This window comes from Miscanthus floridulus, unplaced genomic scaffold (genome assembly GCF_019320115.1).
Source record: "Miscanthus floridulus cultivar M001 unplaced genomic scaffold, ASM1932011v1 os_2537, whole genome shotgun sequence".
NCBI lineage: Eukaryota > Viridiplantae > Streptophyta > Magnoliopsida > Poales > Poaceae > Miscanthus > Miscanthus floridulus.
The window spans coordinates 1,302-25,322 of record NW_027098360.1 but is presented as its reverse complement, the minus strand read 5'-3'; the positions used below and the strand labels follow the sequence as shown (position 1 = coordinate 25,322).

General features: G+C 42.7%; 1 protein-coding gene and 1 pseudogene across 1 annotated transcript; both read right to left on the bottom strand.

Annotated features, from left to right (window-relative positions):
- Positions 1-5,327: 5,327 nt before the first annotated feature.
- LOC136535108 (uncharacterized) lies at positions 5,328-18,176 on the bottom strand (annotated as a pseudogene).
- Positions 18,177-18,712: 536 nt separating this feature from the next.
- Positions 18,713-21,689, bottom strand: LOC136535107 (vegetative cell wall protein gp1-like). The gene is made up of 3 exons (XM_066527427.1): positions 21,561-21,689; positions 19,515-20,211; positions 18,713-18,777 (listed from the first exon to the last, which is right to left on the bottom strand). The coding sequence occupies exons 1-3, from the start codon at positions 21,687-21,689 to the stop codon at positions 18,713-18,715; spliced, it is 891 nt and encodes a 296-aa protein (XP_066383524.1).
- Between the last annotated feature and the right edge of the window lie 2,332 nt (positions 21,690-24,021).

Sequence of the window (24,021 nt, the reverse complement as noted above, 5' to 3'; positions counted from 1 at the left end):
TGCTAGATCCAAGCCTCACCAAGATAAAGTCATTTGAAAGCAACAAAGAGAATATTAAGGTACTTGAAGCATACACAAAATGTTGGATTGTGGTATCCCAAAGGAGCAAGATTTGAGTTGATTGGATATTCGGACTCCAATTATGCGGGATGCAAAGTTGAGCGAAAGAGCACATCGGGCACATGTCAGCTATTGGGAAGATCACTTGTGTCTTGGTCATCAAAGAAACAAAATAGTGTAGCACTTTCAACCGTCGAAGCGGAGTACATTTCGGCCGAAAGTTGTTGTGCTCAATTACTTTGGATGAAGGCTACTTTGAGTGATTTTGGAATCAAATTCAAGCAAGTGCCATTGCTATGTGACAATGAGAGTGCCGTCAAACTCCCAACAACCCGGTTCAAAACTCAAGAGCAAAGCATATTGATGTCCGCCATCATTTCATAAGAGATCACCAACAAAAAGGGGACATTTGCATTGAGAGTGTGGGCACCGAAGATCAACTTACCGATATCTTCACCAATCCACTTGATGAAAAGAGGTTTTGCAAGCTAAGGAATGAATTGAACATACTTGACTTCTCCAATATGTGTTGATGCACCCCCAATTTATATGACATGCCTCTCCTTTGAGCAATCCAAGCTAAAAGTTGATTGGCATGGCATACATCCTTGCTAAGGACATGATTAGTGCATCTAGACATATTTCACATTTGAATAGGCTCATTCATGAAAATCAAAATAAATTTGATGCTTGTATGGTACAACCATTGCTTGTATGCTTGAAATGATCTAGTGGTACCATATGACATGTTTGTGGGCTTGTAAACCTAGTGTTTGATCTATAAAATGAGCTATAAGTGTTTAACTCAACATGGTACAAGATAACCCTTATTTAGAGGTGTGAAGAAGCTTGTCCTTGGATCAAACCGAGTTAAATAACTTTTACAAGTAATCTAGATTGAACCAATTTGGAAAAATGATCCTCATTTCACATGGTTTCACCCCAACCTATCTATAATTTGAGCTCACCTTTTATGCTAATTGTTGACAAAGGGGGAGAGAAAATCACAAAGATAATAAGATAGGAGGAGTGAACAAATGAAATGACATTGTAAAGGGATAAAAAATGTAAGGGGATTAATAAAAAATGCACATAAATAGGGGGAGCAAGCTCATAAACTTGTATGATGCATTTGAATGTGCATTTCATATATTTGCTTACATAGCACAAGTTCTAAATTTCTATATCCATGCTTGTGTGGTGTATGCTAGTTGTAGGTTTGAATGTTGAAATGAAAAACTAGCATGCATAGGCTAAAGTAACTAGACTTATGTTTATTCTGTGGAAACTAGACCCTTGCTTGTAATGTTGATCTCATGGGGTATTCTAGTTTTTGTATATGTCTAGTTACTAATGGTGCTAAGGATGGTATATTGGTGCACTCCGATTGGTATCACGCTTCAAAGGTCCATCTCTTATACCTTAGTATTATTTGGTAGAAATTGACTCCTATATTTCCTATCTAAGCATATGTGCAAGCTACAATCCAAACTCTTAGCACATATATAGGGGGAGCAATTGCTACAATTTGGAGTTCATGAAACTTGTCCATATTCTTTTACACATGGTAAATATGCTTGGGCAAGCAACGTGAATTCAATTAAATCTCAATTCATATCTTTGTGAAAGGGTTGTCATCAATTACCAAAAAGGGGGTGATTGAAAGCTCTAGTTTGGTTTTGGTTAATTGATGAAACCCTAAGTGCTAACCTAGTTTATCAAAGTGATTATGAAATAGGTAGCACTACTCCAAGTGATGAAGCAATGGCAAAGATCATGACGATGGTGATGGCATGGTAATGATAAAATGCTTAAACTTGGAAAAGAAGAAAGAAAAAACAAAAGGCTCAAGGCAAAGGTAAAATTATAGGAGCCATTTTATTTCGGTGATCAAGACACTTAGCGAGTGTGATCACATTTAGGATCGATAGCCGTACTATTAAGAGGGGTGGAACTTGTATCGAAATGCGGTTATCAAAGTGCCACTAGATGCTCTAACTCATTGCATATGTATTTAGGATCTAGTGGAGTGCTAACACCCTTGACAAAGTTTGTGAAAATATGCTAACACGTGTGCACAAGGTGATACACTTGGTGGTTGGCACAATTGAGCAAGAGTGAAGAAGATAGAGTTGAAAAGGAGTTAGTCACGCTGGTTACAGAGTGACCAGACGCGTCTGGTATGGTGACTGGACACGTCCGGTATTTGGCGATGAACTCAGCGACCAGACACGTCCGGTCGCCACACCGAACACGTCCGGTGTGAATCAGCAAACACTGTGCTCAACAGATCAGTTGATCGGACGCTGGCAGCGTCTGGTCCGGTGTGACCGGACGCATCCGGTTGTCCGTGGGTGCTTACTGTACTCGACTGGACGCTGAGCTCAGCGTTCGGTCAGTTTTTAACTGACGCGTCCGATCGACCCTAGAGGCTTACTAGACTCGACCGGACGCAGTGGCTCAGCGTCCGGTCATTTGTGTTTGTGCGTCCGGTATGAACGTCTGGTCGTCGACAGAATGGGCAGCAACGGCTGGGTTGGTTTGAACTGGACACATGGCAGTCTGGGAGCTACCGAACACGTCCGGTATTCACGGTCGGAGCGTCCGGTGCTTTCTGACCGGAGCGTCCGGTCGATGCGCAGTCAGCCAAATATTTGAGCCAACGGCTCTATTTCATGGGGGGCTTCTATTTAAGCCCCATGGTCGGCTCAAGCTCACTCTCTTGCACATTTTCATTGACAAAGCAACCTTGTGAGCTTAGCCAAAGCCCTCCCACTCATCTCCATCATTGATCCATCATCTTTGTGAGATTGGAAGAGAATCCAAGTGCATTGCTCGAGTGATTGCATCTAGAGGCACTTGGTATTCGTGTTGCGCTACGGATTTCGCTTGTTACTCTTGGTAGTTGCCACCACCTAGACGGCTCGGTGCAACGGTGGAGGATCGGCACGAGTTGGTGATTGTTCGTGGCCGTCTCCGGTGATTGTGAGGAGAGTTGTACCTTCCCCGGCGGAGTATCGAAAGATAACTCTAGTAAATTACTCGTATCATTGAGTTACCTCACTTGTGGGTAGGTTCTTGCGGTGTCCATTTGTGTGGACGAGGTTTGTGCAACACCTCTTAGCCGCCGAACCACCAAGTGTTGGTCGACACAACGGGGACGTAGCGTGTTGGCAAGCACGTGAACCTCGGGAGAAAATCGGTTGTCTCTTGCCCTTTGATATTCTCCCGGTGATTGATTTTATCTTCATCTTGTGATTGGTTTATCCCTCTACACGGCGGTATAATCACCCTACTTACTCTTTTATATTCTTGCAAACTAGTTGTGGCAAGCTCTTTAGTGTAATTAGAATTGAGAGCTTGATTTGTTATTTAAGTTCATCTAGTTGAGCTCTTTAGTGTAGCAAGATTGAGAGCTCTTAGTGAGTAGTATCATAGCAAGTTGTGTGTCTAGTAATCATTGCAACTAGAATTGTTGGATAGGTGGCTTGCAACCCTTGTAGAGCTAGAGCAAGTTTATATTTCGCTATTTGTCTTACTAATCAAATTGCTCTAGTTGATTTGTAGAATTTTAAATAGGCTATTCACCCCCCTCTAGCCATATTAGGACCTTTCACCGCTGTCGCGCCACCATGCATGCGCGTGACACAGGCATTTGGCCGCGCCAGGGCAATAGGCGCGGCCAAAAGTGTTAGTTTAAAAAAAACCGACAATGTTAGATTTAAAATTAGATTAAAAAAAGTGTTAAAATTTAAAAAAATCTTATAATTTTGGTTGGACAAAAATTAGAAGCCAACCAAGCAGTCTATAAAGAGCATCTCCAATTGTATAACGAAAAACTCCAAAAAATTTGGTTTTGCAACTTTCTAATAAATGTTTGAAGAAAAATTAATCTCATAAAAAATAAAAATTGATCTTCAATATAAAAAAGCAAAGACAACGAGCTCACTTAACTTTTTGGTCACCCCAGTGTCACACCGATATCGTTGCCATTGCCACCGCGGTTTCTAGAAATCTATGAAAAAACACTCTAAATCCATGATTTGAGAGTAGTTTTCAACAAAACGTCCTGGTTCTACCATGTGCTGTGGTGAAGTTTAAAGTTCCTTAACAGGAACATGCTAAAAAAGAATAAGGTGTTTAGTAATCGATAATCTTTCAAAAGCACTCAAACCCAGATCAAAATTGACAAACGCGATTGTAACCCGCTACGTAGAACCTTGCATGAAACAGCAGACTAATAACCAGCGCCGCGACGTGAACACGCCACAGAGGCATGGCCTTGTTCCTTGAATAATATTTGTTACGAAAACTAACTATAGATGCTCAGCATGTTCGTTGGTTGGTTTCGGCCAGGGCTTATCAACCAGCCAACAGTATTTTTCTTTCACAACAACCAGTATCCCGCCAGGCTTATCAGCCTAGAAACTAACCAGCGACCAGACACGCTGTTGATGCTTTGCTAGGCAATGCAGAGTAGCGGCTTAAGAGCATCTCCAGCAGTAGGAGAAAACTCCAACCCCCAAAACTAGTTATCGGAGGAGATATAGGCCCTGTTCGCTTCTCTTATAATCCCTCTTTTTCAGCTTGTTTTTTCAGCCGGAACAGTGTTTTTCTCTCACAACAAATCAGCCGAAATAGTGTTTCGTCTTATTTTTCCAGCGAAAGTGAACGGAGCCGTAAAACATGTTTTGAGGCTCCGAAGGTATTCTCTCTGGAATGAGAAAATCCAATCCCCAATGAGAAAATAGTGGATTGGAGGAGAAGAGATCTTCCTTTTATTTGATAGGTGGGCCGGCTATGATTTGAGGGATTAAGAATTTTTTTTCTATTAGAGTTGAGTTTGGAAACTGCTGGAGCTATAGGATCTCCAAAATAATAGTTTTTTTTTCTCATTGGGGGTTAGACAAGGGGGACTACTGGAGATGCTGTTACAACAAGAGTAGTGTGTTATAGTCGTAGTAGTTCTCAAGGAATTTAACATTGCAAAGTACAAGCTGTTTGGTGCAGAGAAATGTAACGCAAACGTAAATGATAATAAGCTGCGGACGTTACCGGCGGGATTTACGTTTGAACTAATTCAATTTACGTTTCCGTTACTTTGGAACAAACCAAACAGCACGGTAGTGGTCAGATGCTATGTGCCTATGTCTACAATAATTCAGACCACAAAGGCATAATAACAGCCTTAACAAAACCTGAGGCAATTTTGAAAGACATTTTTGCTCTCTCAAATTGGAGATTTTCCTGCAAAATTGCACCTGCAAGCACACAAGATACAAGCTACGTAACCACCTTGAAGTTAACAGCATCCCTTACAGTTCGGATACCGGTAAGGTGTATTTAGTTAAGTATCACCTCAAGCAGGTGCAACAAAGCAAAAAAAGACAGAAGACAAATCTCCTACAGCATTGTTAGCATGTAGCACGCAGCTCAAAAGGGCGAACGCTGTTTGAAGATCTTGTATTTTCATCAGTCCGTGAGAGGACTGCAGCAAATTTGTTGAGTGCCCTTGCCCGAGCCCTTCTGATCCTGAGGCAGGCCTCTCCTCTTCAAACAAATCCTTCAAGTCTCTGAAAAGCGAAATCCACTTTACTTACAGAGCAAAAGAACCACAGTCTAGCTGCAATGAAAGATCCCACGCTAATTTGTACGAGTCACCAGCTGCTCATCTTCTCTGAGCTGCTCCGCGGCAGATAGTAGCAGGTCCACACCATCATAATTCCAACTTTGCAGTCCTGCATCGTCCTTCTGGTGTTGTTTCAGCGTCCTCTCATACTGTCTCATCCCCTCTTTTGCTCTCTCCACGCTACACGATGAGCAATACCAATGCCCCTTGGGTATCGAAGTACGGCGAGGTGTAATGCAGTAGAGATGGTAAGCCCTCGTCGCAGCCATCGCACAGGATGGTCAGATCATCATCTTTGTCAGACAGACAACTCGGCAAAGGCAAGATGGGCAGTACCAGCACGGTTGGTCCCGCTGGACATTGCTTGAAATCTGCTTGGACTTCAGGCACCGAATGTGGTAGTACTTGTATAGGCAGTGGACGTGGCCGCATATCAAGAACCTCTTCTCATCCTCTTCAGTATCTCCACATATCTTGCATGAGTAACATGTATCAATCTCTGGCAGTTCTGGGTCAGAGAAGGAGTCCACACTGGAAATGACCATTGCTCTTGAGTTATCATTAGGTGCATCTTCACATTTTGGAGACCTGCAGGCCGCCAGTCTATCGCAGACAACACAATTTTCATGCAAGCAATTTGGATAGTAATGGGCTAAGACCATGTCTCCTTCAACTGGTTCCTTAGAGCCAGCGCTGCAGTTTTTACAACACCACCTTCCAGTTGAAATGGATGAATCAGTAGCCTCAATGCATGAAATGTGGCAAGGTAGCATGCACCTATAACATTTGAGAATGCTACCGGCTCTTGCTTCTTTTCCACATTGGTTGCAGATACTGTCTTTATATACATCAGAAAGATCAGAAGGCCCAGGTTCATCCAATTGGTTAAAGCCTTGTGAGGTCAAGGGTACCAATGCATTTGATTGAACTAGGTTTTTGGGTTCAGACCTGGCCACCACAGCTCCCTGCAATAGAGGTAGCGCAATATTGAACAAAGTGAGGAAATGCATAATTTAAACAGAAGAGCCAATAAAGCAAAACGTTGACAACAAAGCACTCACATTGAGCTCACCATCATCTGATCCTCTCTCTCTTCCAACCTAGAAAATTTAATATCAGATTCCAAATTTCAGTGCCAATGTATATACCAACTACACAACTGAACAAATTAAATGCAAATATATCTGATATTCAAGGCATTCTTATTAGAACTAAAAAGCAAAAAAACGAAGGTCAATCAGAAAGTTTACAACAACAACAACAACAACAAAGCCTTTAAGTCCCAAACAAGTTGGGGTAGGCTAGAGTTGAAACCCAACAGAAGCAATCAAGGTTCAGGCACGTGAATAGCTGTCTTCCAAGCACTCCTATCTAAGGCTAAGTCTTTAGGTATATTCCATCATTTCAAGTCTCCTTTTATTGCCTCTACCCAAGTCAACTTCGGTCTTCCTCTGCCTCTCTTCACGTTACCATCTCAACCGGTGTTGGACAAGCTTTTCTTCAATTGGCGCTACCCCTAATCTCTCACGTATATCATCGTTCCGAACTCGATCCCTTCTTGTATGACCGCAAATCTAACGCAACATACGCATTTCCGCGACACTTAGCTGTTGAATATGTCGTCTTTTCGTAGGTCAACATTCTGCACCATACAACATAGCAGGTCTAATCGCCGTTCTATAAAACTTGCCTTTTAGCTTCTGTGGTACCCTTTTGTCACATAGGACACCAGACGCTTGCCGCCACTTCATCCACCCTGCTTTGATTCTATGGCTAACATCTTCATCAATATCCCCGTCCCTCTGTAGCATTGATCCTAAATATCGAAAGGTATCCTTCCTAGGCACTACTTGACCTTCCAAACTAACATCTTCCTCCTCCCGAGTAGTAGTGCCGAAGTCACATCTCATATACTCAGTTTTAGTTCTACTAAGTCTAAAACCTTTGGACTCCAAAGTCTCCCGCCATAACTCCAGTTTCTGATTCACTCCTGTCCGGCTTTCATCAACTAGCACTACATCGTCCGCGAAAAGCATACACCAAGGGATGTCCCCTTGTATGTCCCTTGTGACCTCATCCATCACTAAAGCAAACAAATAAGGGCTCAAAGCTGACCCTTGATGTAGTCCTATCCTAATCGGGAAGTCATCTGTGTCTCCATCACTTGTTCGAACTCTAGTCACAACATTGCTGTACATGTCCTTAATGAGCCCAACGTACTTCGTTGGGACTTTATGTTTGTTCAAAGCCCACCACATAACATTCCTTGGTATTTTATCATAAGCCTTCTCCAAGTCAATAAAAACCATGTGTAGGTCCTTCTTCTTCTCCCTATTCCGCTCCATAACTTGTCTTATTAAGAAAATGGCTTCCATGGTTGACCTTCCGGGCATGAAACCAAATTGGTTCATAGAGACCCGCGTTATTGCTCTCAAGCGATGCTCGATAACTCTCTCCCATAGCTTCATAGTATGACTCATCAACTTAATTCTCCGGTAATTTGTACAACTTTGAATATCCCCTTTATTCTTGTAGATCGGTACCAATATACTTCTCCTCCACTCATCAGGCATCTTGTTCGATCGAAAAATATGGTTGAACAGCTTGGTTAACCATACTACAGTTATGTCCCCGAGGTGTCGGGATCAGAAAGTTTAGGGGAAAATTTTGAGACATTGAGAATTCAAATAAACTCAGGTATCAAGCACTTGCCAGCTTTTCGTAGGAGTCCTCTGTGAGGCTTGATAGATTATTTGCTAGGTGAATAATATCTTGACCAGCCACTTTAAGATCTTCCCATAACTGCAACAATATAAAAATGACGATTAACAAACCACTATGAAAAAATTTATAAAATATATACCCACCAAAAAATGTCTGCTCAGCATAGGTAAAAATAGCAGTGCTGAAACACAATGTTTACAAATGCAGAAAATAAAATAAATTGTGTATCTGAACTTTTTCTCGAACAATGCAAGAGAGCTGTGTGTCACATTAAGACAAAGAAGTACATAATGTACAAAAACAAGGGGGAGGCTTGCCCCCCCCCCCCCCCCCCCCCCCTTCCCACCCACCCACAACACACACCACTCAAAACTCACAAAAAGAAAAATTCACCATGGCCAACAAACCACACTACAACTAAGGGCCTTGAAACCGAGATTGTGTACCTGAACTACAGAGATATATATATCAAAGAAAACCACTATATAATGTAAGATCTAGGTACTGGACGCATGTGCGCAACAACACTACGTTTGCAATTTAATAGGAGTCTAAAATTTCAAAACACATGACACAAAACTAGAAGAAATATCAACCCAAAAGTCATGAAGTTGGTACCAGTTTCAGATCATGCACGAATAATTCAGGTTCATGCCCATAATTTCCATTTTTCATCCTTGAATCAATCAGACCAAAATCAAAATATCTAGTTCTTTCCCCATCTTGATGTACAGTTCTGCAGAGTACAGTGCACAACAAAGCAAAGTTCTCCGATCTTAAAATGTCCATAAGAATATTCTGGCACCTAGCAGTGTTCGCATTCACTGTTTTATCACGATCCATTTCCATTTTGTCAGCTACCTGATATAAGCCCAGAAAAAGATTACTGAAGATGATATCATGATGATTTATCCTTTAAATATATTATTACAGCTACAGTATTATGAAAAGAGGTGTTGATGACCTACCGTTTTATCCAAAGAGTATGTAGCATATGATAATTCATTGTTCTATAGATTACTAAATGCTAACATAATATAACAATGCAAGAATGTCTGTGATTTTCACACTTACTGTGCCAAATTCAGCACAACCATAGAGAAGAGCATCGCGGATGCATGTCCCAATTCCAGCATCCTCTTGTACATCAGGCAAATGCATTAGTCTACCCAACACATATCTCCAGCAGTCACTAATTCCAAAGTCACTTCTTTGTTCCTCCAACTTGGTTGTGTCACCACATAATCCATTCCCATGAGGTCCTTCTTCCATCATTGGCTGCACAATGAACACTTTTTAGTACTTAACACGTTAGTCCAGCAGAAATGTTGTAAAACAGCAACAACAACGAAGTCTTTTAATCCCAAGTACATGAACCACCAACAAAAAGGAAAAAGATTATATCAAAGGGCATATAATAGTAACATGAACCACCAACAACAGGTTTCATTGATGAAGCTCGCCTACAAGCTCACAGGATCTCTGAAAACAAGCGCTCTCCCTTCCTTTCTTGGATAGATTTGTGTACATAGTTTGGTCCAGCCTGCCTCAGGCTACCTGTCTCCTTCTTTTGCTGCTGTTTTTTGTTCTGTCTCTTTTGTACAGTTGGTTCTTTTTGGTTTAATAAATTACTAACAGTGGGGGCTTCCCCTGCTGCTGTTCTTTCAAAAAAAATAGTAATATTTCCAAGGGATCTAAAGACTACTTCATGGTTCAGGAACGTGGATTGCTGATTTCCATGCGATTATACCTAAGGAAGGCAAGAAAGTGCCATTAGTGTTTACTTCTACATAGATGACAAGTCTTTCAGTAAGAAAAATGTTCCAGTTAGTCAATATAGTGTTGACTTACTGCTAGTATCCATGTTGCTAGTTCTAACTAATGATGCGCCAAAGGAGTCATATATGGTTTTCACCCTTGTACAGCCTAGAGATCCAACTACAGCTGATGATGAGTTCCAGTAGTATGAATAGCTGATACAGCCAAGAATCGTACAAACAGTGTTGCATGAATTCTGGCCCTAGACTCCTAATAGACCACCAAAGATGTACATTGCATCTGTTAGGTGAGCATAGCTACTATATAACTTTATAAGGGCCACATAATCTAGGGCTAGCTACCTTGTACTACATTCTACTAAATAAAGTGTGCAGTTGTCAATAATCTCCACTTCTGAAATTAACATGGTACCAGAGCTCTAAGGTTACTACACCTTATTTTGCGACTGCCAGTGCATCCTCTGACCTTGCTCACAGCCAGGTTCTGAAGAGGTGGCAACCTCATTCCTCTCTTGCTCATGACACACCTGAGGATCCTCATGATGCACCTGAGGATTGTAACTCTCTTGTGAAAGAAGAGTAGTACTGGATAACATGTTGCATTCTTTTAATTCACTGTTAGCTTGGTCAAAAGCCTGGGAAGAACATCTGTCATGTATTGTTGCAGTGAGATGGTCCTGATCAAGTTGTGAACTCTTAGAAGAGCACAGCACGTCACAATAGCCATTACCGTCAAATAAACCTGATCTCGCTTTCTGCTCCTCCTTTGACATCATTTGATCCTTCATCTTTTCAGCAACATCCATTGGAATATTTGGGCACTGAGGGTGGTTCTGCCATCCAACAAGATGCCACTTCAATCTAGTTAAACCATGATCACCCTCAATACTGCACCACTTGCACTTCCAGTTTCCGTTTTCTTTCTCATATATCAGAGAATGTTCCCATGCACTGTCCCTTAGCACTGCAGGGTAATTGTGTACCTAAAAATTCAGAGAACATTCCTCTTAAATATGAACTTAAACTAAGGGATAAAAAGCAGCCTGAAAATTAAACAAATAAACCCCTCGGTGAAAGAATGAATTCAATTAAAGACTAAGTTGGACATAACAAACTGTAACAGTCTATGTTTTCATTCAAACAGTTTCCTGTTCTATTTTTTTTTTAAAGTTGGAGATATGATTCTTTTATCAACATGGCCACTAAAGAACAGCCTCAGGATTCAATCAGATTGTGATCACTTGTTCTTTGGTTGCCAGTTTAGACTGAGGACCTTTGGGGTTTTGAATAGGACTTGAAGCAGCTAGAGTAATTGTTCATCATAACAAAATGGCCTTCATAGAGCTCATAACTCCTGGATGCTGGCACATTAGTTACAGAGAAACAGATCCATCTTTGATGAGGTGCCTCCAAACAAGTATTGATTGAAGAGAATGGTGTTGTTTGACATGAATCTCTTGAAGTTAAGAGCTCCTAGGAAATTCCTATCACATCATTTATCCTGGCTACAGGACAATCTTACTGTATAGCAATTTCTTGAGCAATGATCTGTGCATAGACAGATTAGATTCTTTGTTATCATGGTCTTGTTAACCTATGTATACTTAAAAGAAGCTTGTAAGACCATTTTGTACTTAATTAGTTATTATCATTACTATAAAAGTCACATGTTTATCACACAGGAGACCTGTGTACATTGTATTAAGAAGAAAAATGGGGGAACCCTTACAAAACACCACACACACCCAAAACGACTACAAATCACCTTTGCGCCAGGGAAAGAACCCATAACACCACATACAACTGCAACCTTACAACCGCACACACACACACACACACACACACACACACACACTACTGTGACAACTGCGCGAAAAGGTAAAAAAATACCTTTAGCCCCAGCCAAACCCCACAACTGGATTTCCTCACTAGCAAGCAAAAAGGCTCTAGCCAAACAAGGAGGTACACCATAAAAAACGCATCTATTGCGTAATGTCAATATTATTTCATATCCAATAAGATTTTTCTTTAGGGAAAATTTAAGTGCAAGTTCCCAAAAGAAAATTTTTAAGTTACCTTGTTGATTCTTAGCAATTTCTCGTCTGATACAGCTTTATATTAACATCTAAAGTCAACCATACAAGAGACACAAAATGTTGTGCATAAAAGCTATAGAGATTGTCACCATACTATAAGTGGGATTGCACTTTGCCAAAAACACCATCGAGTGTGTCAATGACATGTGGGGTCAGGCCCCACTTGTCATTGACATAGTGGCAAAGTAGGGTTCCACTAGTTTTGTTTCCAAATAGTATGATAAAACAACATGCTCCACTGAATAGCAGAAAAAGGGCAGAAAAAATCAATGGCAAATTGAGGGGCATCTATAAGTCACTTCAGCTCCAATCAGCAAAATCCCAGCTTAATCCTGGATCTGACAGTTTTCAGATGTGTTTTAAAGGAGCCAATACACATCGTGTTAATCAGGGAAGCTTTGCAAATAAAACTTAACATCCTGATTCTTCTGGGTATTCAAGAAAAAAAACTTGAATTCTGATTATTATACATGATTAATGCAACTTAAACTGTGGAAGAAAGTTGCAAAGGGACAAGATATAGATCTAGTGCATAGAAGATCGGTGATCTTGCACCTCTATAATGAACAGATGAAGGATGGCACATAGTGGATTGTTATTCCAATTCTCAGAATAATGAACAATTATATGGCATCACAGGATCAGTAAAAACAGGGAAAGTGAGTACAAATAGTAACAGTACCTCCCTAGGTTCATTGTTTATTGACAGTTGAGACTGATTCCCACATAATGGATCATTGTTCTGCCGTTCTTCACTGGATTGGCCAAGAATATGTGGACTGGAAGGAATTTGTTGCTCAGCTTTATTCTTTTTTAGCCTTCTCTTTGTCAGAACATGGCGTCTTGCTTTTGCAAAGACTTCTCTAGGAACATTTGGACACTTAGGCCGACGAAATGCACCAGCTAGATGATAATGGAGCCAAAACTTTTTACCATACCCATCCATGCCACAGTATCTACACCTCCAATGCCTCGCACTTTGATCAACAATAATTATGTGCTTCCTTGTGTTAAACTCACTTTTCCGGCATGGTTTCAACATCTACAACCAATTTTAAAGCTCAAAGCATAGTATATATTTTTTATTTAAAACAGAAATATTTTATTTATTAAAATAAGAAAAAGACCTAATAACTCAATAACAGGGGAGAGAAAGAGACAGCTTCCTCCAGGGACAACCAACTTTCATTTTCCTGTAAGGTTTATGAAGGTGAAGTACCTTGGTATTTTTTGAATTCTCAGTATTCTTGTCCAAAATCTGGTTCTTATTGCTAGTCACTTGATCCATCCTGCCATAATCCATTGTGCACTGCTCTTCAGGCTGATCACAACGCTCAACTGGCTGGCCACTACTTTCTGCACCACATTGCTTGCTTCCAGCTGCTATCTTCTCCACACACAAAAAAAGGGGGGTAAGTTTTATGTTAAAACAAATAGCTAAGTTCCAGTGATGTATGTTTCGTCCACATCACTGGAAATAATGAATTCAGGTAGCAGGATTGTAGAACATCCCTCCCCCTATGTCTACTAGCTGTGTTGGTCAAGCTAAATAGAGGTTCATACAAGATATATGCCCCTAAATAACAGTATTCCCTCCATTTCAAAATATGGGGCGTACTTGAATAAAAAAAGTCAAACATTGTAAATTTTGACCAATAGTCAAAATTTTGTTTAGTGCACAAAAGATGCATCAACAGATTCATATTTCACATGTCTTTAAGTATGCCGTTAGTTTGACGTAATTGATAATATATTGTAAGAGAAATTATTAAGCATAGTATATCTGGAACTTAAAAGACTTTCTCAAATCCTAATATGCCTTATAAAAGAAATAGAGGGAGTACTACACTCCCAATATGCCAACCGCTTGGTAACAACATCCCTTAAAGGGCGTACCCAGTGCAGAGAGCTCCCGCTCTGTGCGGGGTCTGGGGAAGGGTGTCAGTGGCAAGCCTTACCCTCGCCTGTGCAATGCGAGGAGACCGCGACTCGAACCCGGGACCTTCCGGTCATAGGTGATAAGACTCTACTGCTTGCACCAGGCCCGCCCTTAAAGGCTCAAGAATAAAGATTTGATGCTTAGCTACAAGGGGAAAATGTTGAAAAAGAAATGAGAATCTGCCATCAAAGTCTCACAAGACATTTGGACTCACTAATAATCCTCAGAATTCTCTTTTTCTTTCCCTATGACATGGCTACAGCATTGAGAGCTAATGATATGGCAAAACTGTAAGGTGAAGACAAAAGGACAGCAACGATACCTCATTAATAGCACCCTTATCTAATGTTTGCACATATGTAGTATTTCTCGAAGGTTGTTGTTCATTTACATATTCTACAGTCACTTCTCCTTCAACTTGTGTGTTGAAATCCTCATCAACATTAAAGACATAATTATTCAAAAGAAGGCGTGTTGCTCTTTTCTCTTCAATGAAGTTTGATACTTTCTTTGAAATTTCCTTTGGAACGTTTGGGCAGCTGTCATCAATGAGATGAGCCTTCAAAGTAGTTACACCACCACTTCGACAAAGAGAACAGAACTTGCATTGCCACCGTCTTTTATTTCCATCAAGATCCACAGCATGCTCCCAGCCAATATCCCTTGCTCGCAACATTGGAAACTGCAAACCAATTTGAATTTTGTGAACACAAAAGATTAATGGTAACGTCAGTATTCACAAGAAACCAAAAGTTTGTTGAAGATCTGAAATTAGTTAAGCGGTTGCTGATATTAAGTACTTAGGTACAAGGAGTGTGCAAAAGGTTAACAGTGGCCAGTTTATCATCCTAAGTCATTTTTCCCTTCAGTGCTAGTCTTCATGGATACATTAGACAAATTTACAATCTCACAGGTACGAAGTAATTTTATATTTTATTGACACCATTCTTATCACAAATGGTCAATGCATAATGGTTTAGCCAAATAGGATCACCCTTTATAGTTTGCCCATTTTTCTTTCCAAAGATTGGAATCATCTGCCAACATGGCTGCACATGTTACTAAATTTAAGTGATTCAGCCCCCCCCCCCCCCCCCCCCCCCCCCCCACACACACACACACACCACCACCACCAATCCCCCCAAAACAAGTAAGAATCAGTAGGTGTTACATTGAGTACAAAACAAATCAAAGAGAAAAAAAGAAAATGCTTATTGTCCATTTATATACCCTGGGAGTAGTATCGTGATGAACTGAACTCGTTTGGTTAGTGACTTCTTCAAGAACATTAGTGCCCGTTCCATTGGGAAGCACTGAATCAGAAGGTAGAAGATCCTTTTCAACATCAGCATAACCAGAAGGGCTCTTAGTCTTTACATTGTCACCACCATTTTGTGCAGCTCGCTTCCTCCGTCTCTCTCGTTTCTTCCGCAAATGCTCCCTTATCTCCTCAACAACATCTGCTGGAACTTTAGGGCACATTTTGACATCTAAATCACCAGCTAGATGCCGTTTGAGTCTAGATACACCACCACCGTACCTAATTAGGCCACAATACATACACTTCCAGTGTTGTCTATTTTCATCAATCATTATGCCATACTTCCATCCCATATCCCTACTTTTCCAAAAAGTATCTTTACTCTGCAAAATTATAAAGTTTCAAATCATCGTGTAGAAGAGGTAAGATGTAATTTAGCCATATGTATCTGAAGTTCATCAGATCAGTCAAGGCATAGCAAATGAATGGCCTAAAGTAAAATGTATGAGGTATAATCGCCTTAACAATTGATGAAGCGAAATTCAGAAATGCAAGAGAACATTTAAAGTTAAGCAAAGGAAAATCGCCTACATAGTATTCTATTTTTTTTTTCCCAAAGGCTGAAGTACAACTCAAGGTTTTTTCTTCAACATGGCAAAAATATACTGGTATCAAATTTCCTCGTATGCAAAAGCTATGTGTTAATCAGAAAAATGTTGGCTGTGCAGAACAGAATGTTCTATCTTCAATTGCATTGTGGCATTGTAATATCAAAAAATACATGGAACGTTGACAGAATCCTTTTGCCTCAGCCCAGAACAATTCCCCTCTCTCATGATGTTGATGAAATTAATGCAACCATATGATATAACTAATCTGTGAATACAAATCATGAGAAGTTTCCTTGTATCAACGCAGCTAACTATGACAAGAAAACTAAATAGAAATTGGCCTCCATACTGAAGGGAAAATTGAAAAACACAAATCCAGGAGTAGATGTTAAAAAAGTTGTAACCAATGTAGTTCTTCAAGAAAAAGATAATACAAATTAACCCAAAATAATTCAATTTTTAGAATAATTTAGTCCTATGGAACCAAAGAACCCACACTTACATCCTAAGAAGGTGAAACCTACAGAGTTTATCAATCAGCTGCGATGATTTTTTAAGTATATTAAATAAGCAGAAACATTCTATGCTTGATCCATAGTATCCCATTCTTATAGTGAGGCAGAGAGACAGGGAGAGGGCACGCCTCCATTACATCCAGTTTTGCTTGATTTAATCAGAGCCAAATGTAATTTTTTTTTCTCGAGTATGCAGGAGATCTGTGCATCATTACATTAATAGAAAGAATGATAGACATACAACACCAACACACACTGTTATGACAAATTTCATACGCACCTGCTGAAGGACCAAATGTGATTCTACTCTACAGAATACCAACATGAGCAACAAGTATTAACATGAACATACAAGTCAGGAAAAAATGGACTCAGCCATAGAATAACATGTCAAGTATCGACTTATGTCATCAACCTAATTTGATATAGCAAGCTCTTAATCATGATGCTTACTGTACTTCATCATTTTGGTAACTTTACTCCAGGAGGCAACTCCAACAAATTCATGATGCTTACTGTATTTGCAAAATGCATATTACTGATGCACTGCTTGTATGATGCACAAGAACATCCTCATCATTCTAATGCAAACCACAGTGCAGAATCAGTCCTTTGCAAACACCAACAATTTCTATGTTATTCGATACTTGCAAGATGAATGTGGAACCCTGGTGAGCACATAGGTTACAAGCAGTAGCATTTGCAAATTTCAAGTAACTGTGAAAGATTGGAGATGAAATCTCTTTCCATTTCAACACAAAGGTATTGTAGGTTTCCTTGTAAAGTTAAATGGTTATTATACCTGCTGTGCCAGCACATCTCCAGCCTTTGGCTCCGGCTCCACCTGTGGCTGTGGCTCCATTTGCTGCAGCGGCAGCGGCTGCAGCTGTGGCTGTGGCTCCGGTTGCTGCTGCTGTGGTGGTGGTGACTGCGGCAGTTGCTGCTGTGTCTGTGGCTTCTGCTGCCGGCGCCTCTTGTAGGTAACTATAGGGTGCTGGGAGGACGAATCCCTGAAATGCACCTTCTTAATCCCTTGGCTTCCCCCATCGTCCATCATATTCCGTTAGATTCGGCCGCCAAGAACCCAAGAACCTGCATCGGAACAAACCAGCCAAAATCCTCAGCCCGAGGCCATTCCAAGAACACAAGAAGCAAGTACCAACTCCCGGAATTCCAGGACCAAGAATCCGGACCAGAAAGATTCAACCATTTCCCCTAAACCGAACCACCAAGAAAGTTCGAAAAATTGGGGGAAACAAGGCGGTCAAAACGGCAAGAAACAGCGGCTGATAAAAAAAACACGGTTTCAGGTTAAGTACCGGAGCCTCGCTTCTGCCGACGGCACCGGGCCGATCGATGAGGCGGCGGATTTGGGGGCGCGGCGAATGGCGGGGCCCTCTGAATTCAGGCCATGGGAGGGGGTGCAAATGCAGAGTAGGGGATGTGAAACGCAACTGCGTCAATGAAGGCAAAGGTTGTATTGGATACAAGAGACTAGTTGGGGAGGAGACTGACAAAAATCCGGCACCACTTGGGCTCTGAGCGTCGTAGCGTCCGTTTACTGCCTTTTCTTCCTCTCTTTCTTTCCCTCCCTGCTCCCTTTCCAGCCCCCTCCCTCCCTGCTTTCCATTGCTTTTTACCTTCTGCAGTGCAGGGGCACCGTTTTCTTCCATTTTTTTTTTGTGTGTCCCCTCCTCTAACAAATTTGTTAGCCATGGAGTTTGGTAATCCGGTAGCACATGATGTAGCTTACGAAATCTTGGCTTATGTATGTTTCGGAAGGAGAGAAAGTATTTCATCTTCGCCCCGGGTTTATGTGCATTTTTGGTAAATTTATGTAATCCTTTGTAGATCCAAACACAACCAAACCGAAGTGATATTATGTAAAAGAAGAATTACATTTTGCTTCTTCAATTTTGTCTTGCCTTGTAATTAGTTGATAATTTTGGAGTATAGCAAAAAAAAAAAGGAAAGAAAAGCGTTACAGCATGAGTTATTAAATGATTAGTTCACTGCTGCATTAGTAGTACTAGTAGCAATTGCCTAATCAAGAGCGCAGTAATTCATCAGTCCTTGTAGTATTTGTGTTCTGAAAACGATTACTCCCCATTGCTCCTTGTTGGTTCTGGTGCATGTGCATCATCCCCATGGATATACGTGACGCCTGTACTACAGAATGGCAGGATACAGATACAAGGAACCTACCTTTCTGGGCCAAAATAAATGACCGGTAGATTTTAGTGTCAAGCTTAACACAAATCATAACTTCTTCTGTGACGTATATGCACACATCATTCTTGGGAGCAACTGATCATCTGATATTTCTGTATACTGCTGGTTTCAGTATATGTGCATGCCACCCTCAGTCCCAGATTATATGCCGTTTTGTCTTTTCTAGATAAATAGTTTTTGCTACGCACCTAAATATACAATATGTCTATATACGTCATAAAAGTTGTGTATCTAGAAAAACCAAAATAACCTGGGGACAGAGGGAGTAGTTTGTAACGTGTCCTTTAGGATGCCCCATTTTCATGGAGAGATGTTTCAGTGAAGATGATGGCTTACAAGTATTCTTTTCACAAATTATGGTGATGAGATGTCAGTGAACATTACAACTGACATTGCAAGTACAGCGATTCAGCGAGGCCAAAAGTGTGCCCATCTGGATGGCTGGTCTCCTGAAGATGCTCTTAGACTGTCTCCAACGGCGCACGCAAAAGGCGACCCAAACACAAAATGCATCGTGCACGGTGTTTTTACGTCCCAAACTCACGATCCAACGGAGGACGCATTCAAGCCAGCCATTTTGCGTAGCAGCGGTGTCGGAAGGCAAAAAAGCGTCGTCGTTCTCGACGACGCAAAAACAGAGAGAGAGAGAGAGAGAGAGGGAGGAGCGACAGCCGGGGCCTGGCACAGGGGCAGGCCCGATGGAGGTCGGTGGAGGCGCGGCTGCCGTCGTGGAGTCCGGATCCGCCCGGCCGCCATCGGAGGGAGCAGGGTAGTCGACATCGGGCAAGGGAGGGGCTGTGGTCGCCGATGGAGGTCGGTGGGAGCAGGGACAGGCGGCGTCGGGCAGGGGAGGGAGGATCCCGCCGGGTGAGGTCCGCCTGCGGTGGAGCAGCGCCGCCGGCAAGGGCCACTCGCCGCCCGCGGAGAAGAGCACCGCCCGCGCGGACGCGGTGAGGCTAGGGCTGGAGCTCGCCCGCACTATGGCGGCGGGTCCAGATCTCGTCGGGCCGAGCGACGCCAGGGCCGGAGCTCGGAGTAGCCCGCGGACGACGATGGCGAGGCGGGACCACAGTGCCGATGGGCCCACGGACTGGGGTGCTCGGCCAGGCGGCACCGCGGACAGGGGCGCTTGGCTAGGTGGGCCTGCGGATGGAGTTGCCGGCGACCTCGGCGCTCGGCGGCTTGGCGGGGAGGGAGGCGGGATCTGCTCGGTGGGGAGGGAGGCGCTCCCATCGGCGGGCCTATGAGAGGAGGAAGGGAAGAGGCGGCGGGGCTCACGAGAGGAGGAAGGGAAGAGGACGCTCTGTTGCGCCCGACGGTTGGAGAAGGAAGTTGATGGGTCATAGACTTTTTCACTGTACACAATCTAAACCGGGGAATGCGTCTTGTTTTTGGGTTGGATCCGTTGGAGACAGTGTTAGTAGCTAACTTTCCTGTCAGCGCTACGCCGACCAACTGAAGCCGTATGTACTCACGATTACTTTTTTTTGAAAAAGACTTATTTTTTCCTCTGAACACAGATGGGCATCCTGTAAATGTTAGTTGATCTCCACTAATAGGCCCAACGGCCTATTGGGCCATTGCCTCTGCGTCCTGATCGGGGGCGTCCAACCCTAACTGGTTGGTGGGCCCCTATCGCACAGCACAAATATATAGAGGAGTGGGGATCTGGGCTCAGGGAACGAGGTTCAACAGAGCCGCCATACCCACCTACAGAAAACCCTAAACCGATCCAAAAGAGGTGCTACCAGCGACGGGATGCCCCACCACCGCCGTCGCCTCTGTAGGCCACGGGAACACCACTGGATCGCCACCTCATCTCCTCACCGGCCGCGCCGAGCACCGACGTCCGTGAGGACTACACCGAGCCAGAGCTGTCTCTACACTAGACGCCTACTACGCCGTGGCACCGGCGTCTACGCTGCTGCTGCGTCGCAATAGAGAAAGGCGAGGAGGCTTACCAAATCCACGGTTACACACAGAGGTACACACCAACGATTCTAACATTGGTACCAGAGCTAGGTTGCCTCTGTGTAACCGTAACCCTAACCGGGTAAAAGCAAAACTACAAAGAGACCGGGGTGGCGGACGTTACTGTCTACCGGTCACCACCGCCACCGCGCGGGGGGGGGGGGGGGGGGGGGGGGGGGGGGGGGGGGGAGAAGAGCACCGCCGTCCTCACCGGAGCGCAACAAGAAAAGAACAGATCCTTATTCGGATCAGAGAATAGAAGGGGAAAAGGATTTTAAGAATCCCAACCCTAACCCTAATCGGGTGAAACACAGTGAACAGAAAGGGGAAAGGTTCAAAAGTACCCTAACCCTAACTCGCGACAAGGAAGGGGAAAAGAGGGATTCGGTACAAATAAGAAAAGAAAGAAATCAAAAGAAAACCGAACCATAACCCTAGATCCCCTTTTTGGGTGAACAAGCGAAAAGAAAAGAAAGAAGTGGGATTCGGCTTAGACCCGCTCAGATCCGAAGGGGAAGAAGAAAAGGAACCCTAGATCTAAACCCTAATTCCCCACATCAGTTCGGATAAGAGAAAAGAAAACTCAAATCAGAGAAAGGGAAAAGGGGTAGGTGGATTTCCGAACCCTAACCCTAGATCTAAACCCTATTCCCATCCACTGGTTCGGAAAAGAGAAGAACAACAGTCCAAATCGAAAAGAAGAAGGGGATGGGAAAGGAGAAAGGGAAAGGGGAATGGACCAACCTCGCCGTGCGTCGGGAAAAACCCTTCGCCGGTGCGGGAGAAGAAGGGCCGAGCCAGGGGCGGCTCCTCGCCGGGCTCGGCCAAGGGGGCACCGCGGCTAGACCGCTCAACGATGGCGTGCTCACCCATTGGGGAGCATGCGCACCGACGAGGGGGCCGACGACGGTGCCATGGCTCTGCCGGTCCTCTCTCGCTGCTCGCCTCTCAGTGTCTCGCTATGGCTGCGCTGAGAGGAGAGGAGAGCGGCAAAAGAGAAAGCGAAGAGAGAGAAGTAGGTAGAACTAAATGGCGCTAGGGTTTAGGGACCGTGGCCCGGGGGGGGTTTGTTCGCCCGAAGACGCCGCGCAGCCGTCCGATCGGCTCCAATGGCGCTAGATGCGTGGGCCAGCGTCGTGGCCCAGGCGGGCGAGCGCACGAGGCTGAATTCCCGACCCAGGCCTAGGTTGCGGCCTGGGCGTGGGGGGAGCGCGCGGGACAGCGCGCGCGCGGACATGGGCCGTGGGCCGCTTTGCCGGTTGGGCCGAAAACAGTGAAAGAATCCAGATCAGTTTTTGATTTTTTCTTTTCCAGTAATTGCTAATTTCTGGAAAATGAAAAATAGCTCAAAAGAAAAATAGAAAAAGTATTTTTTCCCTGTGGGTAAAATTCAAGAAATTGAGTGAAATTTTTTCCGCTGCTAGAGAAGTTGTTTATTCTCCAGTTATTTTGAATCAATGTGATATTTAATTGGAGGAAAAGAGATTTTTTCCGCTGCTAAAGAAAATATTGATTCTCCGGTTATTTTTGAACCAATGTGGTATTTAATTGGAGAAAAAGAGATTTGACATGATTATGATGTTGTTATTTTCTGACCAACGTTGTTAATAACAATATCGTAATTTTAATGATTTATGTATTAATTCTACTTCTGCCCAACGGTGATGTAGAATTAGTGTATAAGAAGAGTTATAATTTTAATGATTTATATATTAATTTTACTTCTGCCCAACCGTGATGTAGAATTAGTGTGTGAGAACAGATGTAAAAGTTAATGATTTATGCATTAATTCTATTTCTGCCCAACGATGATGTAGAATTAGTGTATACAAATAGTTATATGTTTTGATTTTGACCAATGTTGGAATCAAGGCATGCAAATGGTGTTATTTTTATGTTAAGAAAAGTTTTGACCTGGTTTTCATCTTGTCTAAGGTGGACTGGATAGTCACCTCACCGTGTTCCACTGAGTTTGTGGCACCGGTGACGGAGACAAAAGAGAATGATGCCACTTGGGCAACTAAAGAAAGGGATTTTGAATCCCAAAAGATGTCCTATGACTTTTGAGCATAGAAAGTGGGTCACTGCCAATAAAAAATATTTGGCTGTGATAAAGAACATGATTGAACCTGCAATTGTAGGCTCAATCCTAGAATATGACACGGTCACCGAGTACCTCGATAGAATAAAGAGTCAGTTCACTGGCTCTTCAAAAATATATGCCACTCAGCTGATGAAGCAGCTGGTGACAGATTGTTAATCTGGAAGTGGTGGTATAAGAGAGCTCACGATGCATTGTCGAAATTATGGCACTATCGTTTAGGCCATATTTCGAGGGGGAGAATAGAAAGACAAGTTAAGAATGATATTCTTCCTCTATTAGAGCTCTCAGATTTAAAACAATGCAGAAAATACATAAAAGGAAAGTATATAAAGAAAAGTAAGATAGATGACAAACAAAGCGCATGAATTTTATAGACTATTCACACAGACATCTGTGGTTAGTTTCCTGCAAAGAGTGTGGATGGTAATGATTCGTTCATAACATCCATAGATGATTACTCCTATTATGGCTATATTTATCCAATTAAAAAAAGAACAAAAACATTGGACAAATTTAAGATATTAAAGATAAAGATAGTTAGGTCTGACCGTGGGGGAGTACTACGGTCGGCATACCCCATATGGCCAAGTTCCTGGACCTTATGCAGGGTTCTTACAGGAGAATGACAAAGTAGCCTAGTATTCTATACCGAGCGAACCTCAGCAGAATGGAGTAGCTGAAAGACGCAATCATACAATGAATGGATATGGTGCACAGTATGATAAGTTACTCCACCTTACAGTTGAGCCTGTGAATGGAGGCGTTAAAACTGCCATTCATATTCTCAATAGAGTATTAAGAAAGTCGATGCCCAAAACACCGTATGAGTTGTGGATAGAAAGAGTACCCTCACTAAACCACTTGCGTGTGTGTGGGGGAGCCCTGCTGAGGCTAAAGTATTTAACCCAAACATTAGGAAGTTAGATCCCAAAATAGTAAGTTGCCATTTGTTTGGCTACCCAGAAAAGTCAAAATGTTTTCGTTTTCCACTATCTAGAGAGACATACAAAGTTTGTAGAAACGAGACACGCCTGTCTTCCTAGAGGACAAATTGATGAGGGGGAGCATGGTAGCTCTAGAAATTGACCTTGAAGTGAAGGC

Bases quoted from the DNA above. Each gene is read 5' to 3' on its own strand.
- LOC136535107 (XM_066527427.1), bottom strand. From the start codon at position 21,689: ATGGGTGAGCACGCCATCGTTGAGCGGTCTAGCCGCGGTGCCCCCTTG. The intron at 20,212-21,560 runs GTTGGTCCATTC...TCCCCGGTTTAG, and splicing joins TTTTCCCGACGCACGGCGAG to ATTGTGTACAGTGAAAAAGT. The intron at 18,778-19,514 runs GTCGCTCCTCCC...TCTGTAGTACAG, and splicing joins CCCTGTGCCAGGCCCCGGCT to GCGTCACGTATATCCATGGG.